The 22,108-nt window shown below is 42.1% G+C and overlaps 1 protein-coding gene and 1 long non-coding RNA gene across 4 annotated transcripts in view; one reads left to right on the forward strand and one right to left on the reverse strand.

The window, feature by feature from the left end:
* The window catches only part of LOC115194342 (RNA-binding protein 4B), a 31,091-nt gene that overhangs the window by 6,857 nt on the left and 2,126 nt on the right, over nucleotides 1–22,108 (reverse strand). Inside the window, exons 2-7 of one of the 2 annotated variants that reach the window (XM_029753969.1) lie at nucleotides 22,012–22,068; nucleotides 20,070–20,346; nucleotides 19,663–19,849; nucleotides 10,854–11,286; nucleotides 10,075–10,742; nucleotides 7,574–9,627 (exon numbers count right to left, since the gene is read on the reverse strand). In XM_029753969.1, coding sequence (XP_029609829.1) covers nucleotides 10,102–10,742; nucleotides 10,854–11,262 — 1,050 coding nt within the window. In that variant the 5' untranslated portion in view covers nucleotides 11,263–11,286; nucleotides 19,663–19,849; nucleotides 20,070–20,346; nucleotides 22,012–22,068 and the 3' untranslated portion in view covers nucleotides 7,574–9,627; nucleotides 10,075–10,101. Of the gene's footprint in view, nucleotides 1–7,573; nucleotides 9,628–10,036; nucleotides 10,743–10,853; nucleotides 11,287–19,662; nucleotides 19,850–20,069; nucleotides 20,347–22,011; nucleotides 22,069–22,108 lie in introns of those variants that run through there. The other variant, XR_003878342.1, reaches the window with a different exon arrangement.
* LOC115194345 (uncharacterized) lies at nucleotides 14,985–19,395 on the forward strand. 2 transcript variants are annotated; one of them, XR_003878344.1, is made up of 3 exons: nucleotides 14,985–15,319; nucleotides 15,668–15,939; nucleotides 18,611–19,395. It is a non-coding gene; the product is annotated as an uncharacterized LOC115194345 (long non-coding RNA). The 2 variants fall into 2 exon arrangements; XR_003878343.1 differs by lacking the exon at nucleotides 15,668–15,939 and having other exon boundaries at nucleotides 14,987–15,319.

The following is a 22,108-nucleotide window of genomic DNA, read 5'->3' on the forward strand; positions in this document are numbered from 1 at the left end:
TTCTCTGTGATTTCACTTCACAGAGACAATGAGTTCTTCAAGTTTAGCACTATATCCACACATATTTGAAGTATCTGAATGATGATGAGTATGATGATGGTGAAGGGGGTGATTGAATTTACAATATACAACTGGGGTTGGCAACTAGGTTTGGATGCCATGAAAAACAAATATGAAATATAGGCCTTCAGGCTAGCCTACTCCAGTGACATGAAATAGGGTATATACTTTATTTTTTATACAAACCTTAACTCGTGGTTCTCAGTCAAGCGAAATGATACAATGGAAAATGCATCACTTGTGCACCATTGCGCTCTGAAGAGTAAACAAGGATACAACCAGTGGCGACCTGTCATTCAGGTATGAGCCCAACCTGTTTAGCCCCCCCAAAACATATATATTTTTTTTGTGTGCCTGTTTTGCATGTTATTTTGGCATTAATACGTGTCACATATCAGTTTGCAAACAATGTAAAACATATAATAAGTTAACAAAGCTGCATACAAACATGGTCTCTTTTTTGCTTTCTTGAGTAAGGCATTTTCAAAATGCAGGTATTTCAACCTAGCTCAGTGCTTTCTTTAGTGGTGGGGAAGCCAGCGAAAAATACGGAGCATAGGATTTGGAAATGTTTTCTAGTTGTGCTGTGATTTGCTCAGTGTTCTGTCACTCATGGGGACAGTATGTCACTGAAAAATCTACGGGGAAAGCTAAAAAATGTAAGCCCCTTGGGTGCTGCCATAGATTTACATTAGAAGTGCCCATTCAAGAAGGCTCAAGGTCATTGGCCACAGATAAAATGACATCAAATCATGTTATAGCTACCGTAGCTTTGATTGGACTGATCATGTCAACATCATACTTTCAAAATCTTAGCTAGCAAGCCAGACAAGCAGTCATCATCATGAACCAAGTTGACAATCTACTGGTAAATCCTTTTCAATCCTTGTCATATGAAGACAAATTATAGATAAAACGTATCAGTGCTCATCGGCCATTGGACATATACATTACACAACAAGTTGGAAATTGCAAATTTAACGAGTGGTTTGGATGGAATTAGTGGCTAACTGCAAGTGTTGCAAAGCAATCACTAGCCTACTATTAAGTGGAGTGGGTGTGCGGTCTAAGGATCTCTGTGCAAGCTTAAAATGATAAACATTCAACACCATGGGCCAGAAAAGGTTGAATACATTGGCCATGCTGTCAATCCAGCATGACTTCTACTGCGTTCAAAACAACTGGAAACTCAGAACTGGGAAATCGCAGACTTCAGTAAGATCAAGACAACTGGGAACTTGGAAAAAAACAAGATCCGACTGGGAAAATACGTTTTGAACGGTCATCCAACTCAGAATTCCAAATCAGGAACTCTGGCCTCTTACTAGAGCTCCGACCTGAAGATCACTGACGCCATGATTCAACCTTTTTTCTGAGTTCCCAGTTATCCCGAAAGCACCATATATCCAGAGAATGCCAGACTTTGATGACAAAGTTTGATGACAAAAATTTGCCCACAAGAAGGACCGCCACACCACGTTCCTGTTCAGGTTAACACACCACAAAAAGGTGAGTACAAAAATGTATTGTATGCTGCTGCATAAATTATGTAATATTCCAGGGAGATATGTATACTGTAGCTAAAAAAGTAATACTAAGTGTATGTTGTGCAGTAAGCTGTTAGTAGCCCATGTACATCACCCTAATAATTTGGTCCCCTTTTCCCCTCATAATTTAACCCACTGTTCTGACTTGCTGGTGCACATGTAGCCTATAGCCTGTTTTAGAGCTTTCATTGTCTGCTTATATGCCCCCTTTATTTATCCTACAGTTCTGACTTGGTGTACAGGGAGAATACTGTAAGAACAGCCCATGTTCTGAATTATGTTGCTGTACATTTCAAAAGTGCTGAACAAATAGTTATATTGACTACGTCCATCCTAGCTCGCTCATTAATGTATTCATCGAAATTACGGATTTCCTCTTATCCGTTCATCGTCCCCTTATGGCATACTTTGTACATCCCAATTGTCAGTAGAAACCACATTTGTTTAAGCAAGTCAGCAATATTAGCTATGTTTATTTAAAAGGCAGTAAATGAGACTGAATTAACTGTTTTTCTGCCAGACAAGGTTCCGCTGATAGCCAGATATAGCAGTGGTAAGGTGTCGGGACTGCTGTTGAGCCATAACAGTTTGTTGGCAACATTTGTCCATTATAGTGCAATTAATGTATTGTTTAGTGTTGTGTTGTGTCGTGGCTTTGCTGGCATGCATCTAAAAAAAAAAAGGGGAGGTTGCTCCACCAAGATATACATGCTAAAATCACCACTGGAGGCGGTGAACAGCAATCTTCAAGTCTTTCCACAGATTTTCAATGGGTTTCAAGTGTGGGCTTTGGCTGGGCCACTCAAGGACTTTCACCTTCTTATTCTGAAGCCATTTCAGCGTTGCTTTGATTGTATGCTTGGGGTCTGTTGGAACATAAATCTTCGTCCCTAGTCTATGGTCGTTGGCACTCTGAAGCAGGTTCTCTTGTATTTGGCTCCATTCATTGTTCATGCTTCACAGTAGGGATGGTGTTAGACAGGTGAGGAGCTGTGCCTGGTTTTCTCCAGACATAGCGCTTTACATTCAGGCCACAGAGTTCAATTTTAGTCAATCAGACCATTATCTGTTGTCTTATGCGCTGTCTTTCATATGCCTTTTTGCAAACTCCAGGCATGCTGTCATGTGCCTTTTTCTCAAGAGTGGCTTCTGTCTGGCCACTCTCCCATAAAGCCCAGATTGGTTTAGTGCTGTAGAAACTTGTCCTTCTGGCAGGTTCTCCTATCTCAGCCAAGAAACTCAGTAATTTTTTCTGTCAGAGTGGTCATTGGGTTCTTGGTCACCTCCCTAACCATGGTCCTTCTTGCCCGGTTGCTCAGTTTGGTCGGACGGCCAGCTCTAGGCAGAGTCTGGTAGGTTCCATATTTTTTCAATTTCCCAATAATGTCTCGTATGACCGAAAATAACTTCTGGACATCAGGACTGTAACTACTCACTACGGACTGGCAGAATTCTTTTTTTCTTTAAAACGAGTCTGACGAGGCCGATGCAAACGATATACTGCATTCTCGGGAACAAGCCCAGATCCCTGTGAAGACGCGGAGAAAAAGGGGCCGAGGGGCGGGCTGCCTTCTGAGAATTCATAGGCGATCAAATAAACCCCCACTTCCTTCCCTTCTGCTAGCAAACGTGAAATCTTTGGACAATAAAATAGATGACCTACGCAGAAGATTAAACTACCAACAGGACATTCAAAACTGTAATATCTTATGCTTCACGGAGACGTTGCTGAACGACGACACTATCAACATACAGCTGGCTGGTTATACGCTGCACCGGCAGGATAGAACAGTTGCGTCTGGTAAGACAAGGGGCGGCGGACTATGCATTTTTGTAAATAACAGCTGGTGCACGATATCTAAGGAAGTCTCGAGCTATTGCTCGCCTGAGGTAGAGTATCTCATGATAAACTGTAGACCACACTACTTACATAGAGTTTTCCTCTGTATTTTTCGTAGCTGTACATACCACCACAGTCAGAGGCTGGCACTAAGACAGCATTCAATGAGCTGTATTCTGCCATAAGCAAACAAGAAAAAGCTCACCCAGAGGCGGTGCTCCTAGTAGCCAGGGACTTTAATGCAGGGAAACTTAAATCCGTTTTACCAAATTTCTATCAGCATGTTAAATGTGCAACCAGAGGAGAAAAAAAAACTGGACCACCTTTACTCCACACACAGAAACGCATACAAAGCTCGCCCACCATTTGGCAAATCTGACCATAATTCTATCCTCCTGATTCCTGCATATAAGCAAAAATTAAAGCAGTGACTAGATCAATAAAAAAGTGGTCAGATGAAGCAGATGCTAAGCTACAGGACTGTTTTGCTAGCACAGACTGGAATATGTTCCGGGATTCCGCTGATGGCATTGAGGAGTACACCACATCAGTCATTGGCTTCATCAATAAGTGCATCGATGACATCATCCCCACAGTGACCATGCGTACATACCCCAACCAGAAGCCATGGATTACAGGCAACCTCCGCACTGAGCTAAAGGCTAGAGCTGCCGCTTTCAAGGAACGGGACTCTAAGCCAGAAGCTTAAAAGAAATCCCGCTATGCCCTCCGACCAACCATCAAACAGGCAAAGCGTCAATACAAGACTAAGATGAATCGTACAACACCAGCTCTGACGCTCGTTGGATGTGGCAGGGCTTGCAAACCATTACAGACAACAAAGGGAAGCACAGCCGAGAGCTGCCCAGTGACAGAAGCCTACCAGACGAGCTAAACTACTTCTATGCTCGCTTCGAGGCAAATAACACTGAAACATGCATGAGAGCACCAGTTGTTCTGGAAGATTGTGTGATCACTCTCTCCGCAGACGATTTGAGTAAGACCTTTTAACAGGTCAACATTCACAAGGCTGTAGGGCCAGACAGATTACCAGGACGTGTACTGCAAGCATGCGCTGACCAACTGGCAAGTGTCTTCACTGACATTTTCAACCTCTCCCTGTCCAAGTATGTAATACCAACTTGTTTTAAGCAGACCACCATTGTCCCTGTGTCCAAGAACACTAAGGCTACCTGCCTGAATGACTACCGACCTGTAGCACTCATGTCTTTAGCCATGAAGTGCATTGAAAGGCTGGTCATGGCTCACATCAACACCATTATCCCAGAAACCCTAGATCTACTCCAATTTGCATACTGCCCCAACAGATCCACACATAATGCAATCTCTATTTCACTCCACACTGCCCTTTCCCACTAGGACAAAAGGAACACCTATGTGAGAACTGGATCCTGGACTTCCAGATGGGCCGCCCCCAGGTGGTAAGGGTAGGTAACAACACATCCGCCATGCTGATCCTCAACACAGGCGCCCCTCAGGGGTGCGTGCTCAGTCCCCTCCAGTACTCCCTGCTCATTCATGACTGCACGGCCAGGCACGACTCCAACACCATCATTAAGTTTTCTGATGACACAACAGTGGTAGGCCTGATCACCGAACAATGACGAGACAGCCTATAGGGAGGTCAGAGACCTGGCCATGTGGTGCCAGGACAACAACCTCTCCCTCAATGTGATCAAGACAAAGGAGATGATTGTGGAATACAGGAAAAAGAGGGCTGAGCACTCCCCCATTCTCATCGACGGGGTTGCAGTGGAGTAAGTTGAGAGCTTCCTTGGTGGCCCCCACATTGATTCTGTACCGCTACCCCCGTATATAGTCTCGCTATTGTTATTTTACTGCTGCTCTTAATTACTTTTTATTTTCTATCTGTATTTTTTTAAACTGCATTGTTAGTTAGGGGCTCGTAAGTAAGCATTTCACTGTAAGGTCTACACCTGTTGTATTTGTTGCATGTGACTAATTTGATTTGATTTAGTGGAGACCACTGTGCTCTTGGAAACTTTCAACACTAGAAATTGTTTTATACCCTTCCCCAGAAATATCTTGTAGATCTACGGACAATTCCTTGGACACCTTGGTACATTTTTTTAAATGTTTACAAATTCATTAAAAATGAAAAGCTGAAATATCTTGAGTCAATAAGTATTTAACCCCATTGTTATCGCAAACAAATAAGTTCAGGAGTATAAAATGTGATTAACAAGTCACAATAAGTTGTATGGACTCGCACAATAATAGTGTTTAACATGAATTTTGAATGACTACCTCATCTCTGTACCGGACACATAACATTATCTGTAAGGTCCCTGAGTCGAGCAGTGAATTTCAAACACAGATTAAACCACAAAGACCAGAGAGGTTTTCAAATGTCTCGATAAGGGCACCCATTGGTAGATGGGTAAAAAAAAAAACAGCAGATAATGAATGTCCCTTTGAGCATGGTGAAGTTATTAATTACATTTTGGATGGTGTATCAATACACCCAGTCACTACAAAGATACAGGCATCCTTCCTAACTCAGTTGCCAGAAAGGAAGGAAACCTATCAGGGATTTCCCCATGAGGCCAATGGTGACTTTAAAACAGTTGATGGATCAACATTGTAGTTACTCCATAATAATAACCTAACTGACAGAGTGAAAAGGAAGCCTGTACAAAATAAAAAAATATTCCAAAACGTGCATTAGTGAAGTAATACAACAAAAAAATTAGCAAATCAATTAACTTTTTATCCTAAATAGTCGTGTTTGGGGCAAATCCAATACAACACATTACTGAGAACCACTCTCCATATTTGAGCATAGTGGTGGCTGCATCATGTTATGGGTATGCTTGTAATTGTTAAGGACTGGGGAGTTTTTCAGGATAAAAAGTAACAGAAGCTAAGCACAGGCAAAATCCTAGAAGAAAACCTGGTTCAGTCTGTTTTCAACCAGACACTGGGAGATTAATTAACCTTTCAGCAGGACAGTAACCTAAAACAAGGCCAAATTTACACTGGGGTGGCTGAGTTACAATTGTGACCTAAATCCGCTTGAAAATCTATGGAAATACCTGAAAATGGTTGTCTAGCAATGATCAACATCCAAATTAACAGAGCTTGGATAATTTTGAAAAGAATAATGGGTAAATGTTGCAAAATCCAGATGTGGAAAGTTCTTAGACTTGCCCAGAAAGAGTCACAGCAGTTATCACTGCCATGTGATTTTAACATGTATAGATAAGTATTCTACCCTGTGAGACTAATCATGGTATTAGGGGTTTCTTTTTCAAATGTTACAATTTTCTTCCACTTGGACAGAATATTTTAAGTAAATTGATGAAAAAGTAATTCATTTCAATCCCAATTTGTAACATCAAAAAGAAAAAGGGGTGTGAATACTTGCTGAAGGCACCGTATGCCTAGACTTCTTTGATCTGTATGTACACCAACTACCCAGCATAAGGCAGTAGGCTTCCACAAAAGGAACAGCCACACTGAAATGACCTCATCACCAGTCATATGATGGCTATATGTGGGTTTATAGAGTTAATCTACCCAATAGAATTTATATGTGATCTGTAGTCTCACGTGCACGGTCAGCTACAGGCATAGTCAGTTACTTAAGGGCCCCAGCAGCTAGGAACGGTCAGAGTCTCAATTTACTGATGAGCGTTAAGAATACACAAGATGTATATTCAAACATTTTTGTGGATCAGTCACTCAATTAGCCATGTCTGCTAACAATTAGTCTAGCTAGTGATCTAAACTTGTAATCATGGCCAAAATACTGATCGGGCACATGCCCAGGGGCCCTGACCTCCAGGGGGCCCCTCATTGATTTTATTAGTTGCTCTTACTCAGATAACATGGCAAAATGTGTAGAACTGCAGAAAACTCTTTAAAACTAACATTTTCTCTAAGCCCATGCCAAAATGTGTAATTTAGCAGGAAATTAACATTGTATGTTTTTAATCTCCACCCCAAAGAAAGATGGCCACTAGGTGCCCCCCCCAACCAAATCTGTTACAACACCCAAAAGGCTAGAGCCAGCCTTCCAACATTACATGTCCTTCCCAAACAAGGTTTTTGTACACTATCAACCAAGAGAGAACAAACAAGATCAGTTTGAAATATTTTATTAGGAAATGACACAGTAAGACATTCAGGGGACTCTTAAAACCAAGTATTTCAATAGTACAGCTATACAAACCAATACATCCATTTACAGTATAGGTTACAATACATATGAAAGCTTAATGAATTCTACTTTTCTAACTTACCAGGGGACTAGAACTTCAGACATAGGGGTGCATTCACCAGGAACCAAACGGGCCGAAACAGAGGACTCAGTGGCATTAACTTGTCCATTAAGAAATGCTTGTTTTCACAGCAAAATGTACCTGCTGACCCTAAGACTGCGTCCCTACTTGCTTATGGACGGAATTATCTATAAAATAAATCTGCACCTGACAATATTTCCACAACCAAGATCATGTTTATATTTAAAAGGGCAATCTGGCATTCAAACAAAGACCCAGCCACTTGTTTGGTTAAGAGCTGAGGCTGGAGAACTGTAGATGACTAACCACTCTGAAATTCATAGACTGAGCTTTTGATACATGGACTGACCATCTATGAGCTCAAAATGATAGTTTTGACCATGTTTTAAAGCTAGAGTTTGTTTACAATTAGATTACTTAAACAATGGAGTAGCAGGTTTATATTTGGAGCTCTGATGAACTTGTGTTTTTAGGTGGGACAGTTAAATGTCATCAGGCATTTAAGTTATATTCTTCAAGATTTAATGGTTAAGCCTATATCTAAATAAAAATCCCCAAATGTTGCAGAATCCGAGACTGCCCCTTTAAAAAGACATTAGGCTGCATTTATACAGGCCGCACAATCGGGTTTTTTTTACACTATCATTCAGCTTTGAATTTTTATTTTTTTTTAAATAAAAATTGTCAAATTACCAATTAGTGAAAAAAATATAAGAATTGGGCTGCCTGTCTAAACACAGCCATATAGATTTTTAGTATGGAAAGGATTAGCATTTATATTACCTGTCCGTGCCAAGCAGAGACGTCGTGTCATTTTCCTGACTCCTGTGTACCTAAATTAATCACATCTTTAACCCCAAGTTTCATACAACTGATCCCAACTCCCATCTTACCTGGTTAGGTTCCTGCAGGCAGTGCCAAGAACATCTCTCCAGAGATGCGTCCAGAGTGAGTGTATTATGGTGAGAACTGGGGATATGGCAATAAAGCCCTATCAATCAAACCCATGACACTGAAATAAATTGATGGGCCAGTGAGGGGGCAGATCGGTATAGTTCAATTGTGATTGAGAGCTTGAAGTCGAGGGGACAGAGATAACGTTATGACATTATCATTATCAAGCATTTATCCCCCTTCAAAATGATTAAAGTATATTGAGAAGCAACTGATCATCCGCCATTGAATCATAAGATAAAGAATCTGCGATATGATTTAACAAGAGAACAAAAAAAAATATATCAAAATGCCTATACAATTCAGTTTTATTAAAATCAAGTCCTGATTACAAATAAGAACGTTATCCTCCTTAGTGTAACTCGCTACATTCAGCAAATATTTGTCCAACTAACAAATTAACCAACTAGTCCATCGTAGTGGTTTATTATGCTGTTGTACATTGTCGCAGAGCGCTACCTTTTCATAATCCATAACTTGGCATAATTTCAGACGATAAATTTAAACCAGCATGGTTGTTCAATCTAAAAGGAAACACGTTTTCATATTCAATCACGATTATTAACATCCTTTTCGTAATAACGTGTTGCAGCTTTCAATCATTAAATTTCAGAAATTAGAGTTTAGAGCAAAAAGTTTGTATCATGACACGTTACAGTATATCAAGAGGACAAAATAATGTTAACGTAAAATAAAAACGCACAACTAAATGGCTTCTGGGAGCCTGAGACTAAAAACCTAGCTAAAGCACAATACTAAAACAATGCCAAAAAAAAGAGGAAACAATACAAGTGTAATAAAAGGGTTTTAAATGACGAGAGGTCATGCATTACAATTCCTCCTGAGAACGAAACGCGCTCAGCCACAGACGAGGGGGGTAAATTGCTGTGTGCATCAGGAGACGACGACGAGGACGCAGATCTTGTTGAAATATTTAAACCTGGAAAGAGAGCAAACCACACACACACACGTCAACCGCCTATTACACCCGCAGCGAACACGTTTCATTTATAAACAATCTACATTCATCGTTCCATTCTCATCAGCAACTTCAATCTACACGTCAATCTAATTGGTCAAATGAATACTCTACATCAGTTCCTCCACTTTTATCAATACATGATTTATATCTAGCTCAATCATTGCTTATATACCAACGAGAAGAATTACGATTTTTCGCAGAGCTCTTACACATGCTTTTTCTCTCAGTTCAAGCATTTCAGTTAATATGGAGGTTTAGCGAAGAGCGACTGTCAGACCATTCCTCTCAGAACTGAGGCATGAAGCCCGTCTAAAGAGCGCATCAAGTGACCTTGGACCCTCCATATAGAGGACAGGTACTACTTCACCTCCCATTAGAATGTTTGTAGCGCAGGCCTATTCTCACCTTGAGTCAAACGCCGGTGTACGCTGCTTAGTAATAGCGAGCCGCTGGCGGCGGAGGCAACCTGTCGGCGTAGGGGTCCCTGGTACGGGGTAGGTTGTACATCGCGGGCCGAGAGATGGGGGAGAGTCGGGAACGCTCATAGGAGTAACCGTTACCGGCAGGGGGCATGGGGGGAGGAGGGGCCCTCCGAATGGGACTGCGGTCCCTGGCGTAGTACGCAGAGGGGGGAGGAGGGAGGGGGCGACGCTCATATGGATCGAGGCCGGAGGTCATGAAACGCTCCCTGACCATGGAAGAGGGGGGCGGGGGAGGAGGTGGTAAGGAGCCTACACGCCTCTCATCATATGACATTATGCCATAAGGGGCAGGACGAGCCCTGTATTTCTCATAGTAATCCACCACGGCATAGCTCTGCCTCTCGCGCTCATAAGCACGCTCTGGGTATGGGGCCCGTCTAGGGGGAGGGGGAGGTGGAGGGGGGACAGGGTACCCGTGATGAGGGGGTGGGTGACGACCTCTTAAATAGCTAGGGGGTGGAGGATCATGCCTCTCCCCGGGGTAGCCACGGGGGGGCCAGTATCCCCCCCTCTCAGGTGGGGGTGGGGGGTAGTCCTCTTCCTCCTCGTACCTGGGACGGCTCTTGGATATCTGAACATGGATACGTTTCCCTATTAGGGAAAGAAATGTCAAAGAACATGATTAGGTGGAAGACCAGTAGTAACCACATTTCTAAATGTGTAACCTTCTCAAAGAGCATAACCCTTTAAAAAAAATCTTACCCTGGAATTCGATGTTGTCTAATCCCTTGATGGCATCCATAGCCTCATCAGAGTTGTCCATGTGTACAAACGCAAAGTTTTTGACAATAGCACATTCAGAAACTGTGCCATACTCTTCGAACAGAGTGCGGAGCTCATCATCGTTGCCTTTCTCCACGTTTGTCACGTGAAGTTTGACTGATCCCTGGTTCTTCCCGCGACTAGCCTCGACATTTATCGCCGTGCCATGCAGCTTGTAGAGGTGCAGGCTGCGGATGGCTTTGGTGGCAGACTTACGGTCATCCATGTGGACAAAAGCAAAATTCTTGACGATGGCGCATTCTGTGACGGCACCGTACTGGGAGAACAACGCCTGAATTTCATCCTTGTCTGCCTCCCGAGGGAGGTTCCCAATGAAGATCTTGACCATCCTTGAAGCAGTGTTGTAGAAAGCCTGATGTGAGGGGGGAAAGCTCAATGAGACTATGCGAACCAGCGAGATTATCATGTAAACCAAGTACAGTGGTGCACTTGTTATCGGCATCAAGCATGGGGGCTAGTAATCGAGTAGAATGTTAGCTAAACACTTTCGACAGAAACCGGTTGTTTTAAAACTTCGATACGTTTATTTCAGCAACACGATCATGTCCAAATTTTATAGAATCAAAAATGAAAATTCATAGAAAACGGCGTCGAATATTGTAAATCCCGTTGTCTAGCTACGTTACCTAGCTAAAGTAGCTAATTTAGCTAGCTTGCCACCCCAACACGCGCGTACCCGTTGGAGAAACGGTACTCAAAATATTTTATTGCAAAAACAGACTATTCCTCAATATGGGTAGACAGAGGTCATACCTCGCGTCAATTTCAAATGTTTTAGCAGTAGCTATTTATGTTCTATTGACCAAGAAAGATTGAATGGAACGCTTACCTCGTTAGCTGCTTCACGGTCGTGAAAAAAATGGCTACACCGGTGTGCTAAAGAAGCGCGCCTACGGAGACGCGTTAACACAGCTGATTGGTTAGACAACCGTTGTTCATTGATTAGCCTGGGAATGGACCAATGGAACAACTTCTACGTTTATTCGAGTAATTCAGACCACCAATAACACTTCAAGTTGTTACAGTGTAACCAACACACCATGAGTAGGCAAGCGATACCGACCACCTGTCTAACGTGAATTAGTTAGCTACAATGTAACAAACTAAATAGCTTGTAGGGTCGTTTATTATCCTAGCTAGGTACATATGATTATACTACTATTCGAACCAACTAATTCAAAATGTATGACTTATATTAACTTGCCTGTTATCCGCATTCTATTTAACAAATACGTTTTTTTTTTTTTTTTTTAACTTTATCAACATTATTTGTCGGGCTGTGTGTTGCATGCAAACGACAGTTTCACTGCCTCGGATTTTTTTGGCATGCTGATTAGATAGCAGTCGATTGAAGTAAACTCTCCTTTCCAAAACATAATTTGGCACGCAGTTTAATCAGAATTATTTGGTTTAATTGATACTGCGTCTTTAAAGACTGTATTCACACGGTCATAAAATAGATATATGGTCCCGCCTGTTACTGAAAAGCGAAAGGAAGTTGCATGGAGCCTTCGAAGGTGAAAGCATAAAACAGACGTCCCCTAAGCATCTAATGCTATTGGGAAATTACGTAATTTCCCCATCACAGGATCAAGGCAAGTAGCAGTCACTGCATGTTGCCCAGTTTTATCAGAAACTGTATACATCAGCCCTGCCAACTTCCAATATCGATCTTTTCTTAGGCAATGTAGCAAACATTGCTAAGCTAGATAATGATTTCATGGATTTTTGTGATGAGTTATCTGAAATTGAGATAAGACTATTAAAAGCCTTAAGGACAATAGGTCCCGTGGAAATGGTTTAATAAGCAACGTTTATAAAGCATTCAATGATAAATTGATTCCTTTCATTCTTGCTATGTTTCAAGAATCAATAGAAAAAGGGGTTACCGGCTTCCTTAAAGCAAGGTGTAATTACTTTGATTCCCAAACCTAATAAGGATACTCTTTATATAGACAACTGGAGACCCATTAGCCTGTTGAATAATGATGGGAAATGATTTGCCCTTGTATTTGCTAAGAGGTTGAAACAAGGCTTGCATCGTATAATTGATGAAGAACAATCTGGTTTTATGCATGGTCGACACATAAGTAATAACATCAGGTTGATCTTAGATATGATTGACTAATGACCTCATCCTTGATGATAGTTATCTTTTGTTTGTTGATTTTTATAAAGCTTTTGACACTGTAGATCATGAGTTTATGTTCAAAGCAATACGTTTTTTGGGGTTTGGTGAATTTCTTTTGAAGGCAGTCCAGACTTTATATAGTGTTCGTACTAGCTCTAAAATTAGCTCACGGGACATCCCAAAGATTTGATATTGGCCGTGGCATTAGGCAGGGCTGCCCAATTAGTCAATTTTTATTGGTTACTCAAATTATGGCTCTTCATATCAAGAAAGGGAATTTAAGGTGTTTCAGCACTTGGCAAGGAATTTAAACTATGTCAACTGGCTGATGACACCACCATTTTTTAAGACACAGGAATGAGGTTTCTAAAGCAGTTTCCTGTATTGAAGACTTTTCCTTCGGGTTTGAATATTAATATCAATTAGTCAGTCTTATTTGCACTCAAGGATTGTGTTTTACAGGAAGTATATGGTATCCAAATGAAAGATAAGGTTACTTATTTTGGAATTGTTATATGCAAGGACGATAAACAAAGGAGTGAATTTAACTTTAACCCCATTATTGAGAAAACAAAGAAGAAATTGAACCTCTTTGATGAGAGATATTCCGTTATACGATCGGGGGTTTTATTATCCAAAGCTGAAGGGTTACCCAGATCAGTTTGTGTCTCGTTATCACTTGACTTACCCTAAAATTGTAAAGGACTTAGATAAGATTCTTCATAATTTTATTTGGAGGAACAAGCCTCACTATCTACGAAAAGATATTCTCACTAATACCCAAGAACAAGGAGGTCACAGATTATAATACTCTAAATAATATTTTGAAAATAAATTTGATTCTGAAGTATGTTAAGAATAGAACAGTATTTGGAATGTCTTCCCTAAGTATTTGACTGTTGGTGGTTTAGAATTTTTGCTTCGATGTCATTTTGATATTGATAAAATCCCAGTAAAGTTGGCCATTTTCCCCCTCAAGAACAACAAAACATACGATTTAAAAAGTCATTTTTTTCATAACTGGTTTGAGAATAAAATTACTTTGGTTGGTCAGTTACTGAATAAGGATGGATATCTACTCTGATATGGGGAATTTCTTGATAAGTTTAAAATTCCAATAACCCCGAAAGAATATGCAATTGTTTTTGATGTGATTCCAAGGTGTGTGTGTGTGTGTGTGTGTGGGGGGGGGGTTACTTTTATATTCCTCTGTGGTTGATGTAAGTAACAGATTTAAAAGAAAATATATTCATTGGAAATATTAACATCAAAGATAAATGTAGTAATAAACAGATTAGGAATATTGTTTGTGATACTACAATTCCCTCAGCAAGATTATTTTGGTCAAATATCTATGGTGATATAGAATGGGGGAAAGCATGGAAATTAGCTAACAAATATTGTATCAGTAACAAAGTAAAGGAAGTTTCATTTAAAATGTTACAATTTATCCTGTGAAACATGTTTTGGAAAGATTCAAGCTGAATATAACTGATTTCTGTGGAATGGAGAAGGAGATCATTTTGCATTTGTTTTTTGCCTGTATTTATAGTAATGTTTTGGATTGACATACAGAATTTTGTTACAAAAAAAAAATAGGACTGGTTGTACTATAATGGTTTTGATATGATTTATTTCAGAAATTCTGACAGATAAAGATGTAGTATATTTAATTCAACTGCTAATAATACTAGGTCAATTTCATATTCTCAAATGCAAATGGTCTAATTCAAAACCTAACCTTTTTCACTTTATAAATGAGTTTAAACAATGACAACACTAACTAAAATGAAAAACAAAAAGGCAATTAAAACTTGTAGTATTATTAATGAATCTGATTTGTTTGTTTAGGATTCCTGGCAATGTAAATAGTTTGTTTGTATGCATGTGACTATTCCTCTTTTGTTTGTTAAAAAAATAAAACATTTAAATAAAAAAAACAGCAGTCACTACCACTGGGGGTGCTATTTCGGGTGCTGCTGGCTGACGTAACGATCGTCCTTTCACCGTTTTTTTGCTGTCCAGTTTCCTCCAACACTCGTTATAGTTGGCACACAACTTGGTGTGTCAGTAGACAATTCGTTGTACCCATTCAAGTAGACAAAGCAAGTCAATCGTCGGACACAGTTTTACTGGAGCCTGACTTTTTGAGACGCTGCGGGCAAAACAATTATTCTTACCACCGAGATAAAGACCATTTCAAGTTGGATATTCACGCTTTAAAACCTCAATCCACTTGAGCCACAGACACCAAGTAAGTGTCATGATGTTGGAAATATTGCGCACAACATTGCACAGGTCTTATTTTCACAATTTGGACATTAATTTGCTTTCCAAAGCTAATAAACGTGGAAATGTGAGCAGCATTTTGTATTCCTAGTTGAATTAGTTAGGGAGCGTAAACAAAAGGGCACTTTTTACATTCAAATTTCAATTGCTCGGTCATGTGACCTGACTTTAAAGAAGGTTCAGAATGTCCACTGACTTCCTTCATATTGCACACCCTTTAGTTTTTCCATTTTTATCTCACATGATTTTACTAACTTTTAACATTTCAATAGCTCCTTGGTCATGTGACCTACTGACCTCAAACTACTTTCAGAATGTCCATGGACTGGCGGAGATCAGCGCCGCGAGGCATCCAGTACGGTAACGCGAACGATCCCGGAGAAGCTGGTGGGAGCCCCGGGGAGTTTTCTATTTTCTTTGTGAAGGGCAGGGCACCCTGGAATGGGTTCGCCCCGAGAGAGGGGCCTTGGAAATCATTGTGGTTTCGGCGTCGTCCGGTGAGCTCTCCCTGGCCCTTGAAAATCCGGAGGAGAGGGTGTAAATCTCATGCCGGGCCGTACCCATATCCGCAGCAGGTCTCTCAAGGTGAACAGCCTCTGGCACGTTATAACAATGTAGGTAAGGGAAGTTGGCAAAAAAGATCTGGGATAAGGATTGGCTCTAATGGCAGGGTCGGTCAGGCCGGGGAATTTGTCTGGGGAGGGAGGCCTACATCTGATGTGGGTAGTACCATCCACGCCCATTGATTTGCTGCGGAACCATAAAACAGACAGAAGAAGCCTAGGTTCCCACTGGGCACGGATCACTGAATGTCAGCTTGATGAAATTCAAAAAGGAGCGTACCCACCTGTCACGGTCACACTCAAATCACCCGTGGGGTGAATGACCCCCTCATGTCAAAGTGAGGAATATCAATGAAGCGCTGGTAAAGGTGGTTCCTATGGCTCTGTCCCGGAGGGCTGACTGGGAAAGCAAACGATTGAAAGGGGATGATTATTTTCTGTTGCTTCTTCCGACACCCGGTCAATGGTGCCAATAGATACTGCGAGGGGTATTTGGTTCTCAAGCCTATAAGCATTGCACTGGCTCTTGATGTCGATTGGGTGTAAAAACCCAGTTAAAGTCTGCTGAAGGTTAGTAGCGGCGACTGATGTGCAGTTTGTAAGACAAAAGCCTCTGATGATACCAACGGGCGTGACTCGAATGGATGTCAATTTGATGATATGACTGTAGCATGCTACCCTCCACGGTCGCACTCAAACCACCACCGGGGTGGTTTGTGAGAAAATTCGATGAAGCGGGGGTAAACTGCAGGACATAATTAAGAGTCAAGGTAGCCAAATGCCTCGTCATCTAATTAGTGACGTGCATGAATGGATGAATGAGATTCCCACAGTCCCTACCTACTGTCTAGCGAAACCACAGCCAAGGGAACGGGCTTGACGGAATCAGCGGGGAAAGACCCTGTTGAGCTTGACTCTAGTCTGGCACTGTGAAGAGACATGAGGTGTAGAATAAGTAGGAGGCCTCGGCCACCAGGATAGCCTCTTCTGGCAGGTGAGTGCCTCCCAAGGCCGGGGGCACTCAGACTCCGAGCAGGGGCTGGGGGCACTCAGACTCCGAGCAGGGGCTGGGGGCAGCACTCAGGCTGGAGGTTGGGTTGGATACTTACTCTCTGAGCAGATAAAAGCGGGCGGGTCACCAGGTGCACAGAGCTTGTTTCAGGTAATCAGGTGCACAAGGAGGCCTCCAAGGCGGGGGGCACTCCGAGTCCAAGCAGGGGCGGCCGGACTCGGGGGCAGCACTCAGGCCGGAGGTTGGAGTGGGGACTTAGTCTGTGAGCAGAAAAAAAGCGGGCGGGTTACCAAGTGCACAGAGCCTGTTTAGAATTAGACGTCTACAGTCCCGCTGTCAGGAACCACATGCAACTGGTAACCCGTTACAGGCTCTGTGCACGTGGTTCCTGACAGCGGGACTGTCGACATCTTAGTAATTCCAGGGAGTAAGCTACACTCTAAGGCCAAGTGAGAGGGGTGTTGACCGGGGAGGGAAAGTAGGTGTGGAGGCCTGGAGGTCTGTAGTTCCAGGGAGTAAGCTATATACTCTCAGGCCCAGGGAGAGGGCAGGCAGGCGGGCAGGGAGTGTAGGCCTAGAGGCCAGGAGTCAGAGTGCCTGCCTGGAGGTCAGGAAGGCCCCAGGGAGAAGGCCCAAGTGAACGTGTGTGTGTGTGTGTGAGTGACCAAAGAGCTATTGAAATTATAATGTTTACAAAATTCATGTATAATCGTGTGAGATGAAAATGGACAAACTAAAGGGTGTGCAATATATATGGGTAGTCAGTGGACATTCTGAACCTTGTTTGAGGTCAGTAGGTCACATTACCAAGGAGAAATTGAAATGAGAAACATTGAAAAAAATGTAATTCATGTAAAAACGTGTGAGAAAAAAATGGACTAACTAAAGGATGTGCAATGTGTAGGGCCAGAGTATACATTCTGAACCCTGTTTGAAGTCAGTAGGTCACATGACCAAGGAGCTATTGAAATTCTATTTCTATAATTTAAAATAGTGCGAGATGTAAATCGACAAAACAATAGTGTGTACAATGCGTCTCTGCCATCGGGTTAGCTAGAACCAGGTTTGAAAGTTTTAGGAGTAATGGTTAAAGAGCTATTGAAATGAGAAGAATTAGATTTGTCACTATGTTGACGGTCCCTCACTGCTGTTGGTAGACGTAAGGAAAACTACAGGTGAATATCCGTCAAATATCCAACCTTAATCTGTCTTTACCTCGGTCAGCTTACCCAACTTTACAGGTAAAATAGATATAAAACTTTAGAAGTGAACATTCAGAATGGTTTAGTAAAATCTTAAGCTAAGCTAGTCTTGTTAGTGCTTACAACATTTGCAGATTATGATATGTAACATGAACACCTCTATGAAAAAGGCTACATTCAAAGCACAGTGGAATGACTTTCAACCAGTGAACGTTTGAGGAAATGCTGACTGAGCCTGAGTGTGTGGAATGATGCAATTCTGACATGTCTCATAACTAAAAATGTTAAAGCAAATATCAAAAGCACCTTAATTTTGTACTGCTTTAAGGAAATACCCTGAACATTGTCCCTATGAAGAAATTGTTTTTCATTGCATCACTGACATCCTATCTGCGCTGTTATTCTGTCCAGTATTAATTTATTTAGTGCCAGAATAACAAAAAGTAATCAATTGAATATTCCTCTCTGTTTTCTCTTAGACCAAGTGAACCTGAAAGTGAAAGACAACATCCCTTCAATTGCATCAGCCATCATTAGACCCATCATGGTGTCTCACACCGTGGAAACCAAGGAGCTGATGACCTTCCTCCAGATCCAGCTCTACCACCCCCTGCAGGCCTCTATATATACACACACCGCATATTGCCTCTGGACACAAGCACCAGGCTGAGGACCCAGTTAGGCAATCGTGCATTGAGTTTTTCATAGATTAGTTTTACTACAATAACAGCCATATTATTTTGATTATATTGTATTATTTTCTCTTTAACTAGAAGCAGTTAAACATTCTGAAAGCTTAAATCATAATGTTGACTGTATGTGGCACCAAGCTATCAGTACCTCAAATGTTTTAATATTCTACCTTATAACCCTCTCCTCAAGTATTATTCAGACTGTTACGTTATTTTATAAAATGTGAAACTAAAGCTTGTGAATATTACCCTTTTCCATGATACCCAAATAAGAGCAAGTATCAGAATTCAATGAAGGACAAGGTTAGGGAAGGATATTGTTTTGTCACCGTTTTGTAAATGTTGATTATAATAATTAAACTGTTTTATTTGATTATCGTGTTAAAGGCTTTGGCAAGTACAAGCAACACATTTTACCTGTGAGGAACAAAGGCACATTCTGAAAAACTGGCTATACCTGTATATGTTTTAGTCTACCTGCATGTGAGATATGACCCCTATTTTCTCTATCTTGGAGCTGAAGTTAGTGAACCAGTCAAACAATGTAAAATTAAATTGTTCATATCTTCTCACACTCATATTTATTCATTGTGTGCCTAGCTGAATCACAATAGGCCATAGTAACTTCAAATGAGAGGACTTGTAGTCGGTGAAGACATATTGGCGAGGTCCCCTATCCCTAGGTGACTTTCAACCCCCCCCTCCCACTGTCTTGCCTGGCAAATTTAACCAGAAATAGAACTATGAAGGCAGAGAAGGAGAAGAGAGACAGGGCAACTAGCTCTGAAGCCAGTATGGCCCAGCGCGACTTGGGCCTGAATGCGTTCGTGCTCATCTACCTGCAGGAGGTAACCCCCTCTCAGCCGCCCCTCCTGGAAACAGCGGTAGACTCCAGAGTCGGACAGAGAGGCCTGGTGGATGAGGTAGCCGTTTCTCCTATGTGAGAGATCCAGAGAGTGGGAGCTGTTCTTCTGGAGAAGGTCCAGCTGGGTTAGAGGCAGTGCATCTCATTTCCAGTATACAGGGCTGTGGGATCATTAGAAAGAATATAAAAGATATTAAAACCAGTACTGCAACATAGTAACATTGTCAGACTGGTAGTTGGATCTGAAATATCCAGTTATACTTTAATAACATACATGAATCATCCATTATAAAGGCATAAATGTGTCGACCGATTGGTATGTAGTAGGTCGCTTATTGTGAGCTTAAAGAGAACCTGAAGTGGAAACGGGCATCATCTCACCTGTACACAGAGACACAGCAGCACAGTATCCAAGGAGGCTGTGATGTCAGACTTCAGGAGTGACAGATGGAGGATCCGCGGAGTGGGAATGTCATCGTAGTCATGCAGACGAGAGGTCGGACAGTCCTGGCGAAATGTTGCTATGATGACCTCTTGGCCCAGGACAATGGAGAAACCTTGTAATTTCTCTAGACGTCTCTGAACCACCCCAGACCAAAGGGCCGCACCCGGGATCCCCTCTCATGTGCTCACATCGAGGACGTGTGCATAGCACAACCTAAGTAGAATAAAGGAAGTTAGGAAACAGCACTTCTAGTGGCTGTAATGACAGCACACCTCTCACTGTTACAGATAGAGAAATGTAAGGAAACTTAAACCTGTAGTAGTCTGCTGCTCTTGCCTCTGAGGCAAACCTCTACTCCCACAGGTCCAACTTCCACTTTGTCCACATGCATTGATGGCAAAGGGACACAGTGTGATAATGTTGCTTAAATAGAAGTAAGGATTTGTCTCCAATGTAACTACACTCACCCAATCCTCTCTCCAAGTTCCCCACAGCAATTTCAACCTAGCCACGCACCCCATACCGTGAACACCTCCCCTAGCCTCACTTAAGTTCTCCCTGGGCAATTGCCCGTGGTGGGATGTGTGGGATATCTGCACTTCACTAAACATCCTGCACCTCAAACTGAGCCAGGGTCACATCCCCCACCTGGCAGGTATAGAGTCCAGAACCCAGGTGTCAGTGAAGACAAGGTTATGCTCTCCACCTCGGAGGCGTGACTGTAGGTCATTACCGGTCGAAATCTGTGCCAGAGTGTCGCTGGCCTGATGTGGTCAGGGGTTAAGGGTTGCGCATGGGCAGAAAGAGAGGCAGGAGGTTCCCTGGGGAGCATGCTGAGTTTAGATGCGAGGTAAGTCCAGTGTCTCAAAGGTGGAGGCAGGAGCCTGAGGGTGAGTCTGGCTGGCCACCATAAGGAATGATTGAAAAACCTGTACACCACCCCATCTCCTGACCAGAGCTCCGTATTGGATATTGGAGTATAGTCGCAGAGCCCTCCATAGATTAATGTTACTTCTTTGCCTGCTTGGAGCTCTCTGCAGACCCAAGCCAAACCTTTGCCTGTTGGTTTCGGAGTGCTCCAAGTCCACAGCAGGTAACACTAGGGGAGATTCACTCTTTCACAGTTGGTGGTGTCAGCCTTCAGCAGACTGGTGGGGGCTCTACTGGTCTGGATCACTATTGGAGATGAGCTGTAGCCTGTGTCCGAGATTCCCTGGAAGGTCCACTTGATCAAAGGGTGTAGGGAGGAACCAGGGCAGACCAGAGTGGCAGGGCCACAGTACAAGTCTTCCCAGTGCCACACTCAACCAATGTGGCTTCAGAAGGAGAAACACTATGCCACACCCCAGACAGGAGCATGACCAATAAGCTCACAACAGCACAATCCATGGTCCCGTAGGGCTAGCTTCAAGTATTTCCATGTCTGATATGTACAGTTGAAGTCGGAAGTTTACATACACCTTAGCCAAATACATTTAAACTAATTTTCACAATTCCTGACATTTAATCCTAGTAGAAATTCCCTGTTTTAGGTCAGTTAGGATCACCATTTTATTTTAAGAATGTGAAATGTCAGAATAATAGTTGAGAGAATTATATATTTCAGCTTTTATGTCTTTCATCACATTCCCAGTGGGCCAGAAGTTTACATACACTCAATTACTATTTGGTAGCATTGCCTTTAAAAATTGGCCTAGAGGCAAAGAAATAGGATGGAGACAAGTTTAATTATAAAGGGTCTACTAAGCAGGGGAAAATGTGTCCATATAATTTATTTTTAATTGTACATTTAGTATAAACGATAAGACACTTAATCTAATATTTCATTATCGACAGCTACATAATTTGACAATTTCGCTTAAAATAATTTCACAATACCTTTGAGCAGAATTCCACTTCCGTACCAACCTCTTATGCAAGGAACGAACACGAGGCCTAGAGGACGGGAGAAACAAGACGGGGATCAGTTGGATTG

This window comes from Salmo trutta, chromosome 5, assembly GCF_901001165.1.
Source record: "Salmo trutta chromosome 5, fSalTru1.1, whole genome shotgun sequence".
Lineage (NCBI taxonomy): Eukaryota > Metazoa > Chordata > Actinopteri > Salmoniformes > Salmonidae > Salmo > Salmo trutta.